The sequence below is a fragment of the Pelodiscus sinensis genome, chromosome 5, assembly GCF_052426305.1.
Source record: "Pelodiscus sinensis isolate ZL-2025 chromosome 5, ASM5242630v1, whole genome shotgun sequence".
NCBI classification, from domain to species: Eukaryota; Metazoa; Chordata; order Testudines; family Trionychidae; genus Pelodiscus; species Pelodiscus sinensis.
In genome coordinates, this window is record NC_143056.1 from 126,694,094 (window position 1) to 126,715,390 (window position 21,297).

The window sequence follows — 21,297 nt, forward strand, 5'->3', positions numbered from 1 at the left end:
TTGTGCATGCATGTGCTTTTCCCTTAGGAGGGGCATAGGGTCCCAGGGCTTCTCAACTCAGTGTTCTTTCAGTCAGTCTTTCAGACGCCTGGGCTTCCTTGTATTGTAAGTGCTCTTAAACCTGGGGGCAAAGTCTGGGACTCTTGGTGCAGTGTCTAACCCACTGCTTTAAGGTCCCAAGGCTCTTTTCCTCTGACTCTTTCCACCCACCCCTTCTCCTCATGTATTCAAGTCTCCTCCAGTATATCTCTTTGGTTGCATCCCAGGACTCCTTACCCTGAGAGCACTATTTCTGTCTTGCTGTAACTCCGGTATTATAGCAACAGGCCTTCTCGCCCTCTTCTGTCTTGCTGTTTCTAACAGGGGAGCAGGGCTCCAGGCCTCCTGGTTTAGATTTCATACCAACAACCATTAGTAATTAATTGCCTTCAATCTACCCCTGATTTCCCCATTATTATGTATAGGATGTTTGGTAAATAGAGGACTAGCAGCATCAGTCCTATAGTACTTACCATGTTCAGCAACGAAAGCCCAGACACTCCATTCCAAGCCCACCTGTTGCTTTTTATCAGGAATCTACTTTAGGGGTCACTTTTTCTGCAAAGCAGCACTGCTTGATCTGGTCATAGGGCCTTGTAGGCTCTCTTTTTGTAGGAAAGTGTTCAAAGTACAATCGCATGTACTGCTAGGCACAGAAAAGGGGTAGAAAATACTTTGATGGGGCAGATGAGAAAGCCAGGGAATGCTGGGAGTGCCTGCATGGATAAAGAGCAGGTAGGGAAAGGCTGGGAGGTACCACTATGTTCATTGGCAAGGAACAACTTCATGTAGAACAATGTGAAAAGTATGTCTGTGTGCATTGATTTAGGATAGCAATATTCACGGTGAAAATGGAAAGTACCACCATGTGCCAATGGTAGATGGGGAGGTTATTCATGATAAGGCTAGAAAGCATTGCCATATGGCTGGTGGAGTGAGCAATTTGAAATGTACCAAGTGTGCTGATAAGTGTGTGCTAGGGAAGTATGAATCCAAATGGTGTGTAGTTATTTCAGGATTTTTTTTCTTCTGCTGAGCTTTGAATACAGTGTTGCCTTTACTGAAGTGAGTAATATGCTAGAAGTATGCCAGCATGTTAATTGTGGAATTTCCTGAAAAGTGTTAGAGGTGTGTGTAGTCACTTGCTGCTACGTGACAGCATGTATAGGAGAGCAAATCCAACTAGACCAGGTTGACAGCAGTTGGTAGTGGACATGGAACAAGAAATGCTGCCAAGTTTTGGGATGATCTGCAGTCCTGGTGTGCAGATTAGAGAGCAAAAATGTAATTGACGGGTACAAGATGCTAGGTCGTGAGACCTGTTGTAACATCAGATGTTCTAATAATGTAGATGTGTGGTGCTGTTAGGGCAGTTTGCAGGGCATGTCATAAGCTGCCAATGGTTTTGTGGTTTGAAGATTCTAGTTAATTTAAATGTGGTCACTCATCTAGTCATTTTATTCAGAGCATTTGGATTGGAATTTGAGATCCAGTGTGAAAGAGTGCCAATAAGATTTAAGTTAGGAATGGGGCATGGCAGATTAGTGTAATAGTTCGTCCCCTCTGAAATCCTGATGTACATCCTCATTCTATCACAAGTAATAGAAATGAGACATTTTCATTTTTACTTCTGTGGAAGTACTTGATTAGATTACTCTATTTGTCAGTACTTGGGAGACAGCATGGGACTTGCATGGTTGCTGTACTTTGCAACTGAAGTGCATTGGCAGCAATATATGAGTGTTAAGGAGGAGGATTAGAATAGCAGAGGTTGCTGCAGATTAAGCATGAGGTGCATTGGCAGAGCTGGTGGAAGCCCAGAACTAGAAGAGCAGAAGGTGGTTTTTCAGGATTGAGGTGCCTGGGTTGAGTGGCATGGGAAGCTGCAGGTCAGTCTTGAAGTGCTTTGACAGAGTGGAGGGTGAAGGAGAGACTGGAATTGTAAGGAGTACTGTAACATCACCATGGATGCACAGGGGTAGAGAGCACCATGAGTTGCTAGTGGAAGCCAGAAGTAGAAAAGCCTGAGATGTGGCAGGTCTTCATAGAAATACGTTAACAAAGCCATGCTGGGGGCTTAAAACTAGAATTGAGGTGCCTCTTCAAGCTGAAATAGCAGAGGGTGCTGCATTGCAGGAGGTGCTTTGGCAGAACTGCCAATGGGCGAACCTTGGAGTAGAATAGTGGAGGAGTTGTTGCAGGATAGGAGTGAGGTACAGAGCTGCATGTGTGGGGGAGCTTGTATCACTCCTGACTACTGTTGCCAGTGCTAACTGAGGATCATCAGGTTAAAAAAACTAATAAAAAAGAGAGAAAGGAAGAGTCGCAATTGTCTCTTCGCTCCCCATTGATTTAATGCCTACAGGAGGCAAATTGAGGGCAGAGCAAATGGAGGCTTCTAAATAGTCTGCATTCAAGATTGAGATCTCTTTGGACACTGCTGTCTTAGCTTTGGCACACCATGGAGACTGTAGGATGTGGACCACGAAGAGCTGGGGAGGAGGAGATGTACTATTCTCTCAGTGGCTTGCAAGGTCCAAGTATTAGTGGCTGCTTTGGAGCACCTGGCTGACTGAGAGGGAGGTGATGCAAGGAAGCTTTTGAGAGAAGAACCGGAAGGCAGGTGTGTGGGAGAACATGGTAATAGGGAACTGTACAGTGCTTACATTGGCACAACCTGATGTTGGTGCCCAGCAGGGATCATTTGCAAACACGGAGCTCTGTAACAGGATTCTAACTAATCCTGTAAGCTGGTATTCGAGTGAGTGTTACTTGCATTCAGCATGAGTTGCACACCTGTTTGAATCATTGCTTCCCACAGTCTTTGCACTGCCTCTTCCTTTCCCCACCTCGCCACCGTGAGTTTGGTATGCCCCTCCCTCTTTGGCTGCTGGTGATGGTTGGTGGAGATGTGCCATTGTCATGGGTGTGGGATGGAGGGGACTCCCATAAGAGGGGATTTTAAGACAGGATGGAGTGATTGAGGGACTGAAGGGGACCTGCATCCTTCATTCCTTCATTTCTGTTTCAGGAGATGAGCATCGTGCCTGCTGAGCCTCCTCAGACCCACTAGCCATGCCAGGGATTGTGGTATTCCGCCGTCGCTGGTCTGTGGGCAGCGATGACCTCGTTTTGCCAGCCATCTTCCTCTTCCTTCTTCACACCACCTGGTAAGTGACAAGCACAGATGATCAGGAGAAGGTTGCTCTGCAGCAATTCATGCCTTCCTTTTGCTACTCCCATCTCCATGGCTGGAGTTCCCTCTAGGTCCCCTGTGTAGAGCAGGAAGGTTATGTTGGACACTTAGGACTGGCACCAGATTGTTCTCAACTTCTGGTCCCTCTCCCTTTCCCTGTTCTTTGGATCACTGCTACTCCGAGTCCTTGTCCCACTTTCACAGGGGAAGCCTTTGTTAGTAGCTTCCTGCCTGTAACTCCCTCGTACAACTCCACCCTTTATCCTGAGTAGTCTATTGACATTTGGGGAGGTGCTTTTTTAGAGGGACCCAAAGTACAGTGCTTTGAGTGTGATGCCTCTGTTATGGCCCCTGGGATAGCTCATAACCGCCAAATAGATGCAGGCTACTGAGGTGGTGAGATCTGGGCAGCTTGTCTCCCGACAGCTGAGAAAGAGAATTCAAGACCAAATTAATATAATAAGGCTTTGCAGGTTAGTGGTAGAACTAGCAGGAAATGGACAGGCCATCTAGGATTTCTTTTTTTATTCCTAAGGATAAGAAAACTGACTGTGAGGAGACTAGCTGAGGGAATCTTACCAGATGCTGGGCTGCTTTGCTTGGTGTTGCCACTGGTAAATAGTTGGCTTGTGCATGGCAGGTTTGTGATCCTTTCCGTGGTGCTCTTCGGGCTGGCGTACAATCCCAACGAGACCTGTTCCCTTAACCTGGTGGACCACGGCAGAGGCTACCTGGGCATCCTGCTCAGCTGCATGATCGCAGAGGTGGCAATCATCTGGCTCAGCATGCGCGGCAGCATCCTGTACACAGAGCCCCGGGACTCGATGCAGTATGTGCTCTATGTCAGACTGGGTAAGAGGCAGCAGCACAGGGCCTTCTAACTACTTACCCTCCACGCTGACATCTGTCACTCTCAGAAGAGTATTCCTTCCTGAACCCTGACAAATACACCCCCCACCCCCAGAGACATGTGTCTAGCCACTCTTCTTTGAGTTATGGAGCTCTTCTGGAATGGACACACAGCCCCCTGCCTTCCCATACATACCTGCACCCACCCCTCCAAACACCCTCCCAGCGTACCTTTCATCCCTCTCTCCCTGTGACATCTTGTACACCCCCACCCTGCCACAAATACATTCATCCTTCTTCCTCCAATACAGTTGTACACCTCCCTTGTGACACATTTACACGTCTGCCCCCTCCTTTTCCACAAGATTTCCCATGACACAAATATATGCCTCAGTACAACATCAGCATGCCCACCCCAAAGCATGCACATGCCTTTCCCTGTCATACAAGTCCCTGTCATACCCTAAGTACACCCAGCCTTCACCCACCTACCTCAAGATGTCACTTCTAGGCCATCTCTCAATACACCTATCCATCCACTAGTGTGCAGGATAGATAACCCGCCTCCATATAGATAACTATATACATTGGATGCCTACATGCCTCCCCTCCTGCTGAGATGTGTGTTACATCTCTTTTCCTCCTACAACCTTTCCCCCAGCACTCCCAATCGAAACTCCTCAAAATCGTACCAGAAAGGGGAACAGATCCTGGTCTCCTATGCAGGGTTTCTCACTCTGGCCTAAGATATGGAAATACATTTAGGCCACCACCTCTTCTCCCTGGGGGAAGTATTTTTGTAAGAGCCTGGTGGGGAAGTCTTTTGGATAGACAGGGAATCGTGCTTATTTTAAACATGAGGGCAGGGCCTCTTGTTGCCTATTCTTGTTTCGTTGGCTTCTCTCCCCTTAGGATTTACCAGAAGCCCAGCATCCTCTCTTGAAAGCTCTCTCCATATGGGAAGCAGTTCCATCTTTGCTGAGTGCCAAGTGCAATCCATTAACGAGCAAAGCAAACAAATCTTCTTCTCTAAATTTCTCCCCAACATTGTAGAATCTCCCACGGGAAAGGAGTAGAGCCTGACATTTCGACACACTGTTTTAAATCTAGGTTGAGTAGAAGGGGCAGGAAAAGAGAGAAACCAAGTGAGAGATCTCCCCTCCATCCCATCCGTCTGCAAAGTCATCAAGCCCTTTAATACCATGCACATATTAGGGAGCTGTTTTGAAACTGAGTCTTAGGCCTGGGTGTGCTTTATTCCTCACATTTCTCACTGTTGCTACCACAGTTTCATCATTTATTCTGGTATTAGCAGTGTGAATATTACCACTAATGTAGTCAAGGTCTCCAATAAGCACATGCTGTTAGTCCAGCCCTGAGACTTCAGAAATCTTATCTATAGGGATGTAAAATCCCAGTTAATTAGTTAACCTAACATTTAACCAGTTAACCTAATGTTTAACTGATTAATTGGTTAAGTGGGATCTCGCTGCTCCAGCCCCCTAGCCTGCTGGGCTCCCGTTCCCAGCCCCGCGTTGGGTCTGTCTGCTGGACGCGTTGGGTCCCAGCCCCACACTTCGGCTGGGGCTGTCTCTGCTGGTTCCCAGCTGGGCTGGAGCAATCCTCTGGGCAGCTCCCCAGCACACGCCTGGGACGCCATGAACAGGCATTGCTCTGGATGCTTGAAGCAGACCCTGACTGTGATGCACAAGGTCCCTGTCCACGGTGATCCCCCACAGGTTAACTGGAACCGGGAAGCAGCACCCATTAAGGGTGGTGCTTACCCGTTTACTGCTTAATCTTTCACATTCCTAATACTAACACTCCTGTGGGTGGAGCTTATGTGATGATAGAAATGGCAGGAATTTGGGTGGGGGCGGGGAGAACCGGTGTACACAAGGCCTACTGAACAGTTTTTAAAAGTACCACTGGCTGGCCAAATAGCACGAGAAGCTGTTTGCTGGAACCATTTAAACCAGGGTCAGTAAGATGATGCAGGCCCATGGTTGCCAGTGCCCTAGATCTGAGAGGAGTGTGAGTGCCTGACAGGCCTACAGTTGTTTGAAGAAATAGGATTGCCAGATGGTTTAACCAAAAATATCAAACACTCTCCCCCCCACCCCTCCCAAAAAAAAACCACCGGGGAAAAAATTCTGTTGCCAAAAAAAAGGGGAGACCAAAGGTTTTGAGCAAAAAAAAAAGGACCCCGAGAGTTGTTAAGCTTATTTTAAAAAAAAAAAAAAACAGCATGACCTCTTTAAGAAATGCTTTTGAGACTTTTGGGCCATCTTGTCTTTCTGCTGCAGGCCAGAAAGCTCCCCTGCAGAACCAGGTAAGCACCTGGGATTTTCACCTGCTGGCCGGGAAAAAATCAGAAAATACCGGACATTTTAGGTATCTGGTATTTTCTGAATTTTTTTACCAGACAGGAGGTGGAAATACAGTAATTCCTCATTTAGCACTATAGGTATGTTTCAGAAAATGATCGTGTTAAGTGAAAACGTGTTATGCGGGATCAATTTTCCCATTGAAAAGAATGGAAAAGGTGAGGGTTGCGTTTCAAGCGGTGGTGTCTGTTGGGACCGGGACATAAGGTTGAGGAAGAAAGGGGACTGGGTTACAGCAGGGAGGGGAGGTGTTTGGCTCTGGGGAAAGGAAGGGAAGGAGAAGGGAGGGGGATTGGGTTGGGAGTATGCTCCTATGATGGGTCTGCCAGGACCCACACTGCGTCCAGCGAGCGGGGGTCACTGGGGAACGGCGTGGCAAGTGGCAAACCCTCCACCGCTTTGCAGGGAGGTGGGGGAAGCCCTGCGCAGCCGCCAGCAATGGGCCGGCTGGGGAAACCCAGTCGCCGGCCTGCAAGCGGGGGCGGAGGAGAGGGGGCAAGGTGTCTGGTGAGGGGGAGTCAGCGGGGAATGGCGCTGCGAGCAGCGAACTCTCCGCCGCTTTGCAGGGAGGCGAGGGAAGCCCTGCACAGCCATCAGCGATGGGCCGGCTGGGGAAATTGTGTTATTCCAGGGACAGTCGTGTGTAATTCAAAAAACGTTCCCTAAAAAGAAAATCGTGCTATCATGAAAACGTGTTAAGCGGGCATGTGTTAAATGAGGAATTACTGGACTGGACTGTCCGGGTCAATACCGGACACCTAGCAACCCTACGAAGAAACAGCAGAACAGTTCCCGGGGCAGATGCCTGTATCTCAGCTGAAAGAAATGGTTCCAGTGGCTGAGATGTACCAAGGAGTAAGGAAAGTGGTAGTTGAAGTGCTCATGAAAGACAGAGGATTCTGGCCTTAAAGAAGTGTCAGCCTATGACTAGAACATATCTTGAGTCTGCCAGAACATTCCCTGTCTCCTGAAGCTGCCAGAGTTGAGGGGAGAGGTATAATACCTATCCCAAGTCTGATAGGGTATGTCTACATTACCCCGCTAGTTCGAACTAGCGGGGTAATGTAGGCATACCGCACTTGCAAATGAAGCCCGGGATTTGAATTTCCCGGGCTTCATTTGCATAAAGCGGGCGCCGCCATTTTTAAATCCCCGCTGGTTCGAACCCCGTGCCGCGCGGCTACACGCGGCACGAACTAGGTAGTTCGAACTAGGCTTCCTAGTTCGAACTACCGTTACTCCTCATTGGGAGTAACGGTAGTTCGAACTAGGAAGCCTAGTTCGAACTACCTAGTTCGTGCCGCGTGTAGCCGCGCGGCACGGGGTTCGAACCAGCGGGGATTTAAAAATGGCGGCGCCCCGCTTATGCAAATGAAGCCCGGGAAATTCAAATCCCGGGCTTCATTTGCAAGTGCGGTATGCCTACATTACCCCGCTAGTTCGAACTAGTGTGGTAGTGTAGACATACCCATAGTGCCCAAGGGAGAGAAGCACTCCATATTCTCTCTCAAGTCTGCCAAAGCTAGCCAGGAACAAGCCTCACCTTTACACATATATCCCCCTGGGCTTGCTAGAGCCAGTGGAAAATTACCCCTGCCCTGTATGCCCCTTTCTGAACCTGCCAGAAGCAGGAGGGATCCTTTGTGTGCTGAGACTGCCAAGATTGGGGGCTTAACATCCTTTGCCACTCCTCACATGCTGGGAGTCTGCTGAAGCCAGTGGCTAAGAAGCTAGGATTAGAACTTGGAAGACCTGGCTTCAGTTCCCTGCTGTACCACAAACTTCCTGGTGTGGCAAGTCACTTAGATTCTCTGAACCTCAGTTCCCCAACTGTACAATGGGGATAATAGAATTTCCCTGACGATTGTGAGGCGCCTAAAATAGATACATTCCCTTCCACACACACCAGATTTGCCAAAATGTACAAGGTGGGATTAATCCACAATACACAAACCCTCCTCAATTTTGCCTGAGGGATTTAACCTCTCCTTTCCAAATCAGGCGGGGGGTATATCATGGTGAGGCAGGTGCTTGTTACACAGTGGTACATTGCATTGGGAGAGTCTGTGTGCATTGTAGGCTAAGTGGGGTATGAATCATGCCTGTGATGCCATCCTTGGTGTTGCAACTGTGTGTAACTATAGCCAGGGAATAATATAGGGGTAGAGACTGTTGAAGAGCTAGTGGATCTCTGTACTCATTCCTTCAGGATCCTAAAGCATTGTGGCCAGAACAGCAAGGTAATCCATTCTGTGCTGCTCTCAGCACAGTCTATCCTAGTGGGGCATGAGCCAGCCACTGGTTACAGTTCATTCAACATTAGGAACAAGGATTTCTCTCTTGGCTTGAGGCTGCTGATGTGAAATGCAGGTGGGGTGGCAGAGACAAGGCTAGGAGCATGCCTATCTTCCTGGGGAGAAGCAGTGCTTAGCTGTTAGAAATTTGCTCCTATTGTGCTCTGTGTTCCTATTGTTTCAGCCATCCTGGTGATCGAGTTTGTGTATGCAATTGTGGGCATTGTGTGGTTAACACAGTACTATTCCTCCTGCAATGACCTCACTGCCAAGAGTGTCACCTTGGGTACGTATTTGGGTGTCCTGAATATTGTGCTCAGTGCATTTATGTGCTCCTGTGCCTGTAGAGGGTGCCCCTGACTGTGGGGTTATTCCATGTATGAGGAAGTACCCCTGGGAATGGAGGAAGTACCCCTGGGAACGGGGGAAGTACAGTCGATGTGAATGTGGTGCTTGCTGTCTGGCTATATTACTGCACAGAGCAGGTGTTGTATTCACACTGTTTAGCTGTCTCCAGAGAGACAGAAATCTAAATTTCCAGCATTAGGTTGGGTGGGTGAATTTGAAGGACTTTGTCCTTTACTATTTGCTCTTCAGAGAGTTAACTATCTAGATTTCCTTTCAGGATCTGAGCTAGTCTTATTGGGCTCCTGACACGCTCTGGAATCCTTCTAGATACTGAATAGATATTTAAGTGCCCCCCTCTACATAGGTAACCTCTGAACAAGAATCTTGAGGCTGGAGAACCCATCTACGCTCAGAGACCCTCCCAAAGGAGTTCTCTGCAAGAGTGAGCAGGTTAATGCCGTCCTATTGCTCTCTTTGTAGAAGTGGGGAGATGGATTGGTGTGCACACAAGAGATTAGGGTGGATGAACCATTGCTGTGGTTTCAGGTCAGACCCCCGACTTTCCCCCTCTTCTCTCTCTGCAGGAATGGTCGTCTGCAACTGGGTCGTCATTCTGAGTGTCTGCATCACTGTCCTGTGTGTCTTTGACCCAACAGGACGGACCTTTGTTAAACTGCGAGCCACAAAGAGAAGACAGCGCAACCTGAGGACATACAACCTGCGGTAAGGAAGCAGGGCGCAGCTCTCCAGAAAGAGGAGGTCTGGAAGTCCATATTGATCTGTCCAACTCTTGGCACTTCCCCATCCTCCCTCCGGGGGCTCTCCAGTGCCGGCAACAGGGCATTTCTCTGTTGAGCATCATTTCCAAAGATGCTCCAGGATATTCGTATTGTGTACCACATGTACATCAGTGTATGTGTCTGAAGGGAGAGTTTTGATTGGATCCATGTAGGCCAGGAATTTTTCTGTCCCTGGGGAGCCCTGTTGCTGCCATGTAGAGTATCTTATACTGCTCATTCTTTTGCATGGCTGTTTGCCCTTCTACAGTTCTGCCGCACTGATGCTCTACTTAAGGTTGAGACAGCCTCTTCATTCGAAGCCCCTTTCTTTGCTCATTCTTTGTCTTTTTTCAGCATATTCCCCTCTGCTATATTTTGTCTCAGCCCAGAAGCAATTACTTTTGTGTTGGCAGTTAGACATTATAATTAAGAAACCATTGTGCCATTTGTGAGTAGCCCAAAATAGGAGCGAGGATTTCTTTTTTCATCACATAAGAATGTTTTTTTATATGCTGGACAGCACAAATTGGCCTGTCGTGTGGAAATGTATATAGCCCTTGGTGAGGAATGTAGCTTTGCCAGTTGAGGCTATTTGCTTTTGCATATGCAAAGGTGTGGCCATTTGAAAATGGCTTGGAAGTCATGTGTTTCAAATCAAGAAGATACAGTGAGAAATGGTCCTCCAAACATTCGCTCCAACTTTGACTTGAAAAGGAATCGTTCGAATGCTGTTCACATTTTGGGAAAGACCCTTGGACTGCTAAGGAGCCATACAGCAAGGACATGTACCCTTTAAGGACTTGGTATCTTTTTCAGCAGGGAGCTCCTTCCTTACCATTTAACATGTCACTTGCATCAGTTCTGGATCTTTGGGGCTATTCAGTACCCTGTTAGTCTATTTTGCATGCTTCAGGGTGCTACATTGAAGTGAGGACAGGCCCTGGTAGATCAGGATGCATCCCGCAGACCATGTGCATAAATCCCAGCAAGTTTGAACAGGTCTTCCTCCTCCTGAGAGAGAGAGAGGGAAACTGAGCATTCTGCAGTCTGACAGGTTCCATTTATCTGAGATCTTAAAATTCACTGTTCTGTGGGTATTAAAGACTCCAGGGCACCGTTGGGTCAGAGTATGGCTTTGTCTCAGTGTCCTTGACCTCTCCTTCCCCTATTCTTATGCAGTGTGTTATGCACCTGACATTTACAACCTACCCAGACACGGCTGAATTTCAGGGGTGATTGGTACATGTAACTAGAGATCTGCTGGGATATAATGTTATATGGAAATATAAAATGCTATAACATATGTATTATTATTATTTTAACAATAGCCCCCGATGGGTTTATTTTTAAATTATCTTCTGGTCTTGAGACTAATCCTGCAAGGTGCTGGGCACTGTCAGTTCTCACTGAGACTAAAGGGAATTAAGGGCACTCTCCGTCTTGCAAGATCAAGCCTCTAGTCCTCGGTGGCAAGTACTTGTGACATGTAGGAATCAATGTGATCTTTGTAAATGCGTTTATAACTTTAGGGTTTTTTTCACTTTCTCAGCCCATAACAGAGCCTGCCAAGATGACAGATTTCCTTTGGATTTATTTGTTACTTTAGGACAGTTCATTTTTGGTGGCTTCCTTTCTGTGGTACTCAGCTATTATTATTAGTTTCTCTGTTGTGTTACATGGCTATTTTCATGCTCACAGAAAGGTCAGCTCATTATGTTCAGACTTACCTGACAAATTCACCTTTAGGCTAAGAGTAAACACTTGAAAGTTCAGCCCGAATGACTGCTCCCTTCCCATGTCCCTCCACTCTCCCGTTAGACCAGTTGTGAAGTCCTTGACATTGATGGAGGAGGTAAAAATTCTGCTACCTGTATTCCGTAGCTTTTCAGGGAGCTCATGATTATCTCTAGGCCTGTTACATTACAGGGCTAACTCCATTTTAAAACAACTGTATTCTTGTTCATCTTTTGGAATCTTAGTTGCAAGTTATTGGCTGCTTTTTAACTCTTTACATATCCACTTTCTGGCTCTATACGTTGTATTGTTTGACTGGGACCCATGTAGTTACTGGAGCCACCTAACCTACCAAAATCTTTTCCCCAAAAGCAACCCACTGTACTCAAGTGCTTTTCCCTCAGGATCCTTTGCCTGAAGAGCAGGGTTGAAGTGACCTGTTTCTAATCACTCCAAAGCACATTAATTCTTAATTCATCTGTGCTGGCATCAACAGAGCGAGTAGCTGCTTAGGGATACCAAGGGATGATCTCTGAAGTAAAGAATCAAAGACACTACCATCTCTGGTAGTGATGTAAAATCCCGGTTAATCAGTTAACAGATTAAATGTTACATCAACCTAAGGTTTAACCGGTTAATCTTTCACATCCCTAATCTCCAGCCTTAAAGTGAGATGAATTTCACTTTGCTTGATCTAAGCCTCTTTGCTGTGCATGTTCCTCAATCAAAAACGGGGAAGGAAGTTGTCACAAAATATTGCCTCCAATGGGCAGTGACACCTGCGGTTGAGTTGAGTGCCACTGTGATGTATTGTAAAATCCATTTGTGTAAGGGGCCAACTTGTCTCATAGAGGTAAAAGTTCTCTCCTTGAGAACAGCAGTAAATCCTAAGGGTGGCACTTCATCTGATTGGAATAACAGATACTTGGTGGGGTAACTTGCTTGATTGGAGCACTCCCACAGAGGGGTATAAACTGTTCAGGAAGGACAGGTAGGGGAGAAAAAGTGGAGGAGTTGCACTGTATGTAAAAGCAGTACGACTGCTCACAGCTCTAGTATAAAGTGGGAGAAACGCCTGTTAAGAGTCTTTGGGTTAAGTTTAGAGGTGAGAGCAATAAGAGTGATATTGTCGTGGGTGCCTGCCATAGACCACCAGACCACGAGGCGTTCTTTAGACAACCAACAGAAGTTTCCAGGTCACAGGCCCTGGTTCTCTTTGGGGACTTCAGTCATCCTGACATCTGCTGGGAGAGCAATGCAGCAGTGCACAGACAATCCGGGAAGTTTTTGGAGAGTACTGAGGAAAACTTCCTGTCACTGCCGCTGGAGGAACCAGTTGGGGTCATGCTCCTCTTGACCTGCTGGTCACAAGCAGGGAAGAATTTGTAGAGAAGTTGAAGTAGGTGGCAGCCTGTGCAGCAGTGGCCATGAGATGACTAAGTTTAGGATCCTGACAAAAGAAAGGAGAGCAGCAGAATACGGACCCTTGACCTCAGAAAAGCAAAATTTGACCCAGGAATCTGATGGGAAGGATTCCCTGGGAGGCTAATATGAGGGGGGAAGAACCCCCAGAGAGCTGGCTATATTTTAAAGACGTCTTACTGAGGGCACAGGAACAAACTGTCCCAATGTGCAGAAAGAATAGCAAATATGGCAGGTGACCAGCTTGGCTGAATAGAGAAATCTTAAACGTAAAAAGGAAGCTTACAAGAAGTGGAAACTTGAACAAATGACTAGGAAAACGTGTAAAAACATTTCTCAGGCATGCAGGGGTGTAATCAGGAAGGCTAAAGTACAATTGGAGTTGTAGCTAGAAAGGTATGTGAAGGATAACAAGCAGAGTTTCTACAGTGATGTCAACAGCAAGAAGATCATGGAAAGTGTAGGAACCTTACTGAATGGGGAAGGCAATTTAGTGACAGATAATGTGGAAAAAGCTGAAGATCTTGATGCTTTTTTTGCTGTCTTCACAGACAAGATCAGCTCCCAGACTGCTACACTGGGCTGCACATTCTGGGAAGGAGGTGAGCAGCCCTCAGTAGTGAAAGAACAGGTTAAGGACTATTTAGAAAAGCTGGACACGCACAAGGCTGGATCTAATGCATCTGAGGCTGCTGAGGGAGTTGGCTGATGTGATTGTGGAGCCACTGGCCATTATCTTTGAAAACTCTTGGCGAGTGGGGAAGGCTCAAACAATTGGAAAAAGGGAAATATCGTGCCCATCTTTAAAGGGAAGGAGGAGATCTGGGGAATTACTAATTGGTCAGCATCACCTGAGTACCTGGAAAAACCATGGAGCAGATTCTCAAGGAATCCATTTTGAAACACTTGGGCTGTGTCTACATTGGCACCCCTTTCCGGAAAAGGGATGTTAATGTAGACTTCGGAATTGCAAATTCCACGGGGGATTTAAATATCCCCCGCGGCATTTGCATTTACATGGAATAAGAGATCCTCCGGAAAGTAGGAATAAGAAAGTAGGAATAAGAAAGTAGGAATAAGAGATCCTCCGGAAAAGGGCTTATTTTCCGGAGAATCACGTCTAGACTGCTGCTTTTCTACGGCTTATCCCCAAGCCGGAAAAAAGCGGCAGCCATGTAAAGGCAAATGCCGCGGGGGATATTTAAATCCCCCGCGGAATTTGCAATTCCGAAGTCTACATTAGCATCCCTTTTCCGGAAAGGGGTGCCAGTGTAGACACAGCCTTGGAGGGGAGGAAGGTGATCTGTAACAATCAGCATGAGTTCACTAAGGGCAAGTCATGCCTGACCAACCTGATTACCTTGTATGATGAGATAACTGGTTCTGTGGTTATGGGGAAAGCAGTGGATATGATATACCTTGACTTAAGCAAAGCTTTTGATATGGTCTCCCATAGTATTCTTGCCAGCAAGTTAAAGAAGTATGTCTGGAATGAATAGACTATACAGTGGTTAGAAAGCTGGCTAGATCGTTGGGCTCAGTGAGTAGTGATCAATGGCTCTATGTCTAGTTGGCAGCTGGTATCAAGTGGAATGTCCCGGGGTTGGTCCTGGGGATGATTTTGTTCAATATCTTCATTAAAGATTTGGATGATGGGTTGGTTTGCACCCTCAGCAAGTTTGTGGATGACACTAAGCTAGGGGCCGAGGTAGATATTCTGGGGGATAGGGGTAGGAGCCAAGCTGACCTAGACGAATTGGAGGATTGGGTGAAAAGAAATCTAACGAGGTTCAACAAGGACAAGTGCAGAGTCCTGCACTTAGGATGAAAGAATCCTGACCACTGCTACAGGCTGGGGACCAACTGGCTAAGCAGCAGTTGCGCAGAAAAATCCCTGGGGATTACAGTAGATGAGAAGCTGGATATGAATCAACAGTGTGCCCTTGTAGCCAAGAAAGCTAATGGCATATTGGGATGCATTAGTAGGAACATTGCCAGCAGATTGAGGGAAGTGATGATTCCTCTCTATTTGGCTCTGGTTGGGCCACGTGGCGGGGTGCCTAGCCCCGCACAGTTTGTCCCTGGGGTCGAGTCTTTACACCCGGGCCCAGAGGCCAAGTCCTATTACCCACACAGGCCCAGAGACCTAGTCCTTTCCCCCGATTTACTCTTTGTCTGGGATCTGGGAAGGAGAGGTAGGGGGGCCTGAGCCCTCCCTCTCCACCGGGCCACCACCCAGGGCCCTGTCAGCGGTGGGTGGTTCCCACCACTGGCTCAGCGGGGAGTTTGCCCCAAAACGCGCCAAGCCAGCCGGGGCTTTTCCTGCTCCCTGCTCTGGGTTGTCTCCTACCCCTTCCCCATGGCCGATGGAGGCCCCAGCTGTAGACGGGTTTCTGGCTGTGACAACGGCATTGGCAGGCACGGCAACTGGTACTGCAGCAGTGGGGGCAGCGACGGCGGATAGGTGGGCTGTGCGGCATAGTCGGCGTTGCGGTTGCGCTCAGGCCGGGGTCTGTAGCTGCTTAGGCGGCTGTTCCGGCGGTTCTTGCTCCAGCAGCAGAGACTCTGGCATCCGTGGTCAGGTAGGAGCTCCTTCCCCGCCGGAGGTCAGCCCCGACCGAGCTGTCTCCCTGGCCTTTGTACCTGGCCCGCAGTTGAAGCATGCACTGCTGCGGGGGTGGGGCCTTCCCTGTCCAGCAGGCCCATTTGCTCCCCCCTTGGTCAGTGCAGGGCTGGACCGCCCTGTCACAGGCCACATTTGGAATATTGCATCCAGTTTTGCGCCCTCCACTACAGAAAGGATGTGGAAAAATTGCCCTCCGCTGGACTCTGTCCCGTGAAAATTATTAGGGGCCTAGGACACGTGACTTGTGAGCAAAGGCTGAGGAAACTAATCTTATTTAGTCTTCAGAACAGAAGAATGATGGGGGATTTGATAGCAGGTCCAAGGAGTATGGAGCCAGGCTGTTCTCAGTGGGGGCAGATGACAGAACAAGAAGTTGCAGTGGGGAAGATCTGAGTTGAATATTAGGAAAAGCTATTTTGCTAGGAGGGTGGTGAAGCACTGCAGTTTGTTGCCTACGAAGGAGATGGAATCTCCATTCTTAGAGGGTTTTAAGTCCTGGCTTGACAAAGCCCTGGTTGGGATGATTGAGTTGGGGTTGGTCCTGCTTTGAGCAGGGGGTTGGACCTGATGACCTCCTGAGGTCTCTTCCAACCCTAATCTTTATGATCTGCACACAGATATCTCAAGGTTCCTCTCCGAGCTCTAAAGAATGAGATGTCCTTGCACATTCTGCTTCTAGCAGACCATGGAACATTAATGTCCTCATTACAGCCATCCTAATCAGGAAAAGGTCATCACGTATGTGAATTTAGCACTGATCAGACAAATCAGAACTTTTCACAAATATCTCCCCCTCCCTCTCAACACACAGAATGCTGCCTCATAAACCATCTCCCATGCTCTGTGTATGTTTCTCTATATACAGCATGGGCGAGATACTCATTTCCAGAGCAGTGTATAGGAGCCTTAGTGAAAATGAGAATTTGGTCCGGTATGTATATTATCCCAGACCACATAGTCTATGTGGTTTGTACACTACGTCCTAGTGCTTGTCTCTGTATTCTTTTTGCTGTTGTATTTGCTCCTGCCCCTCTGCTATGCAACTGCTTTTCCTTTGTGCATATGCATTCTTTGTTTCCATGGTGCAGGCACCGCCTTGAAGAGGGACAAGCTAGCAGCTGGACTCGCCGACTCAAAGTTTTCCTTTGCTGCACACGGACAAAGGACTCCCAGTCAGTAAGTACCAAATAGCTCTGTGTCAAAGGGCAGACTTCAGGCCTAGCCCGTCTTGCACAAGAATAGCTCTCTAGGAATCCCTGAGATGGAGCATGCAACTAGCTGGGAAGAGGGAGAGGAGGGAAGTGGCACTCTTACCTAGTTGGGATTTAGGTGCATTAAGTGTAGTGGGAGAGGAATACAAGGGAAATGCCTCTCTAGGAGCAGCAAAGTGAACTGCTCTCAAAGTAGGTGGGTGCAAAGGCTTACAGCAGTGTTTCCCAATTTTATTTGGCTACAGAACCCTTCTAAATGTGAAAGAATTTTGCGGAACCCCTAATAGTCTTATATATGTAGCTGAAAAAGTAGACCACAAATATGTAATGATAGTAATAAACAAATGCTAAACAAGGTCATGAGATCAACATTTAGTTTAATTGCACATATTTAAAAACATTATTATTTCTTTTAATCATAAAATGTTATTGTAATGGAATTTTCTTGCGGAACCCTTATTTTCACTTCGTGGAACCCCGCAGTTCTGTGGAAACACTGGCTTACAGTATAAGCCTCCTTTGACTTGCAGGTTTCCTGGATGAGACTGGCTGATTGTCAGGAATAGAAATGATAAGAGAATCTAGAGGATAGGTTTGGAAGGTGATCACTTGGGTCACTGAGTCCAGTCCCTGTATGGCACAGAAGAACTATGTATATCTGTTATAATTATATGCTGAAAGACAAGTCCCCAGAGAGGGTGATGGTCTTTTAAAGGTGGATAGCATTTTTACCCATCTGATCCTGGAAATTATAGTCATGGGTCCAGGAGTAACCGTAGGGGGCATACTCTTATTTTATACAGCTCTGTCCCATCTGGAGTTCACTGTTGTAATATCCAGTTGTTGCCCATCATCTCGTGCCCTGCATGTGAGTGAGCCATGCCCAACAGTTGGCAAAATGTTAGTATAACATAACATCTCGATGAGTATAATTTGGGAGGGAGAGTCCAAAACAGCTTGAGCAGCGGTAAGTCATGTCTGTCTGAGCTGCTGGGATTCTTTGCAAGGGCTTACTGAATAATAGTTAAGGTGGAAATACTTGATATAGTTCATTTAGACTTTGAAGAGGCCTTTGAAGAAATTCCCTCATAAGAGGTTATGGGTAGGGAAATTTATTAGTTCCTAGGGACACTTCTGCATGAAGCTTTTCACATATATCTCCTAATATTTCTCTAAATGAAGATTAGAGAAAAAACCCTTTTTTATTGTGTTTACTTTCTGCATTTGATGGAACTTTGTGTATAGGCAGCTTTACTGCTTCCTCTTCATTAACACTTCCTCTTCATTAACACAGTTTCCCCAGTTGTTTGTGAGAGCTTTTCAAACACCTGTAGGGGGGACAGAGAGAGACATCTTAAAAATAAGAAAATACAAACCCACTAAAATTGGCAAATCTCTTTTGGGCAGATGGAGTGCCTAAAACTACTGCTAAATACCATGATCTGTGTCAAATTAAGATGGCTTACAAATTGAAGTAGGAGACCTCAATGTGGAAAGTTTAATAATGTAGATCCGTGGTTTTCAACCTTTTCTCATTTGTGGATCCCTACAGTTTTTTGAATGGAGAGGTGAACATCTTTGGAAATCTTAGACATAATCTGCAGGCCTCCAGTAATCTGCAGACCACAGGTTGGAAACCACTGCTATAGATAGTTCCCCCATAGATCTGGCCTAATGGCTTAATCCTGGCTCCCCAAGGAAGTCAGCGGAGGCTTTTGTATTGACTTCACTGGGAGCAGATTCATGTGCTAGATTTGGTGATTACTGGATTTATTAATGGTCTGCTGTAGAAGTGAACAGTGTTTTGCCGAGGATATAGTAATAATTAGGTTAGTTAAAACTATGGAGCATTTGTGAGGAACTCCTGAAGGACCAGACAGAACAAGGGAATTGTTTCGAAGGCAGATGAAAGTCATAGATGATAAAGCCAAGCTAATACACATTGCAATGAACAGTTTAAATTACTTGCACACACGGAGGGGTTCTAAATTAGCTATAACCTGTAGGCAAAGATCTTGAAGTTATCAAGGACAACTCAACACAACCGTGGCCAAAAGTCAGGAAAGATTTTTGGTTGCATTAGATAGAAAGAGAGAACAGTATGGAAAAGCTCTCAGAGCATTCTATAAATCAGTGTCTCAGAGGAGTAGCCATGTTAGTCTGTAACTTTAAAAACAGTGAGTAGTCCTGTGGCACCTTAGAGCCAAACACACAAATATACAGGATCATGGGCTTTCATGGGTAAAACCCACTCATCTGATGAAGTGGGTTTTACTTATGAAAGCTCATGCTCTTATATATTTTTCTTAGTCTATAAATCAATGGCACATCTGCACAAATTACAACTTGCAATTTTGGCCTCCTCATATCAGAAAAAAGACTCAGGAAAGGTGCAGAAATGGTACTGAGAGAAAAGTTGGGCTGTGAATGAAAGACTGGGATTCTTTAGCCTGGAAAGAAGTTGGGTTGAAGAGCAAAAATATCATCTATTTGCAAGATCCTCAGTTCTGCAGAGAGTCACTTGGGCCTTGGGTAGTGTCCTTCAGCAACTCTGGGATCCTCCTGCTCAGTCCTCTCTTCCTTGCAGTGCTTTCATCCATGCTTTGTCAAGGGCTCCGCTTTTAACAGCTCCAAAGTCCTTAGTTCTCCAGTGTCAGTGCAGAATGGGGGCCTCGGCATAGACTGAGGTAGCCTTAAAGGGCTTGGCATCTGTATTGTCCCCTCAAGTACTGGTTAACGGGGGATACCAAGAACCATTGTCTGTCTGCCTGCAGATCTATAAAACTACCCAGCATTTACTTAACTCATTGAAATGAACATGATGGAAATCGGATAACAGTTATTAAAATAATACAGCTATCTCCCCCGTTTTTCACAGTAGGGGACAGAAAGGATTGGGAGTCTGTCTGGCTTCAATTTAGTAGAGATGATCACAGGACTACAAGCTAGAGAATGGTAGGAGAAATATGGGGGATATTTTTACTAAAATGAATTTTTCAGATTAAATCCGTGATAAAGAAGATGGCTGGCCTGAGGTTAAGGCACTGGCCTGGGACACACACTTTCTCTGTGCCACAGTTCCTCATCTGTAAAATGGGGCAAATAATGCTTCCTTCTTTTCCTTTTGGTCTGTCTTGTCTATTTTCAGTGTAGGGACTGTCTCTTAATATTCATATGTACAGCTCCTGGCACAGCATAGCTCTGATGTCAAGTGAGGCCTTGAGATGGTTCAGAAATATGAATAATACATATTAATAATAATTAGACCAGAGACTTTTTCCCATGAGGTCCCCTGGAGAATGTTTTCTAAAGAGCGCCCTGAGAATGAAGCCATTCCTACCATACCGAGTCCCACTCATTCTCCTTTCCTCTTCCTTAATCCTCCCCTCTGTCTGGATTCTTCAGGATGCGTACTCTGAAATCGCTTACCTTTTTGCTGAGTTTTTCCGAGACCTTGACATAGTTCCATCTGACATCATTGCGGGCCTGGTCCTCCTGCGTCAGCGGCAGAGGGCAAAGCGCAACGCAGTGCTAGACGAGGTGAGTGCTTGGAGTGCTTTAGGGTTGCACTGTCCCAGTGGAGGCTTTGACACTGTGTGTATCTTGCTCATTTCCACCTGTTCCTTTTACCTGCCTCAGTGTGAGAACCCCATGTCTCTGCTCACTTGGTTTCAGTTGTATGTTGGGTTGTTACCACTCTCTGGGTAAATCAAAATTAATAATACTTAGTTCTTCTGCAGCACCTTTATCTGTGGCTCCTGAAATGCTTTCCATACAAGGATTGGTCCTGGTTTTGGCTCGGGTTCTGTTCAATATCTTCATAAATGATTTGGAAAGTACACGTGGGCAAATCTACACTGCGGCTCTATATCAGTGCAGCTGTACCACTGTAGTGCGTCAGATGAAGATGCGCTGTGCAGACAAGAAAGTGCTCTCCCATTGGCATAATTTCTCCACCTTGACAAGAAGTGGAAGTTCTTTCATCAGGACAGCATCTTCCACTGTCATAGCACTTTTATGGACAAGTCTTGTGGGGTTAGGACTTTTTCATACCCCAGAGCAATGTAAATTACATCGACTTAGGCTGTTGTGTAGACCTGCCCTAATAGAGTTTGAGGGCAGCACCAGACTGGGAGGGGTTACAAGCACTTTGGGGCAGGACCAGAATTCAAAATGATCTTGACAAACTGGAGAAATGTTCTGAAATAAATAGGGTGAAATTCAATTGGGAAAAATGCAAAGTTATTATACTTATGAAAGTATAATCAATTGCACAAATACAACAAGGGAAATGACTGCCTAAGAAGGAGTACTACAGAAAAGGATCTGGGGTTTATAGTGGATCATACATTAAACATGAGCCCGCAATGCAATGCAAAAAAAGTGAACATTGTTCTGGGATGTATTAGCAG

At 46.4% G+C, this 21,297-nt stretch overlaps 1 protein-coding gene across 10 annotated transcripts in view; it reads left to right on the forward strand.

Moving 5' to 3' along the window:
* The window catches only part of DAGLA (diacylglycerol lipase alpha), a 169,882-nt gene that overhangs the window by 100,119 nt on the left and 48,466 nt on the right, over positions 1 to 21,297 (forward strand). For 5 of the 10 annotated variants that reach the window (XR_012903704.2, XM_075928456.2, XM_075928460.2 and 2 more), the window contains exons 2-7: positions 3,071 to 3,209; positions 3,876 to 4,087; positions 8,950 to 9,051; positions 9,698 to 9,836; positions 16,763 to 16,850; positions 20,291 to 20,425. Coding sequence is in view for 9 of the 10 variants with exons in the window: in XM_075928456.2 (XP_075784571.1) it covers positions 3,115 to 3,209; positions 3,876 to 4,087; positions 8,950 to 9,051; positions 9,698 to 9,836; positions 16,763 to 16,850; positions 20,291 to 20,425 (771 nt within the window). In the remaining variant the exon portion in view is untranslated. The remainder of the gene's footprint in view (positions 1 to 3,070; positions 3,210 to 3,875; positions 4,088 to 8,949; positions 9,052 to 9,697; positions 9,837 to 16,762; positions 16,851 to 20,290; positions 20,426 to 21,297) is intronic. The other 5 variants (XM_075928466.2, XM_089778749.1, XM_075928465.2 and 2 more) reach the window with 2 other exon arrangements.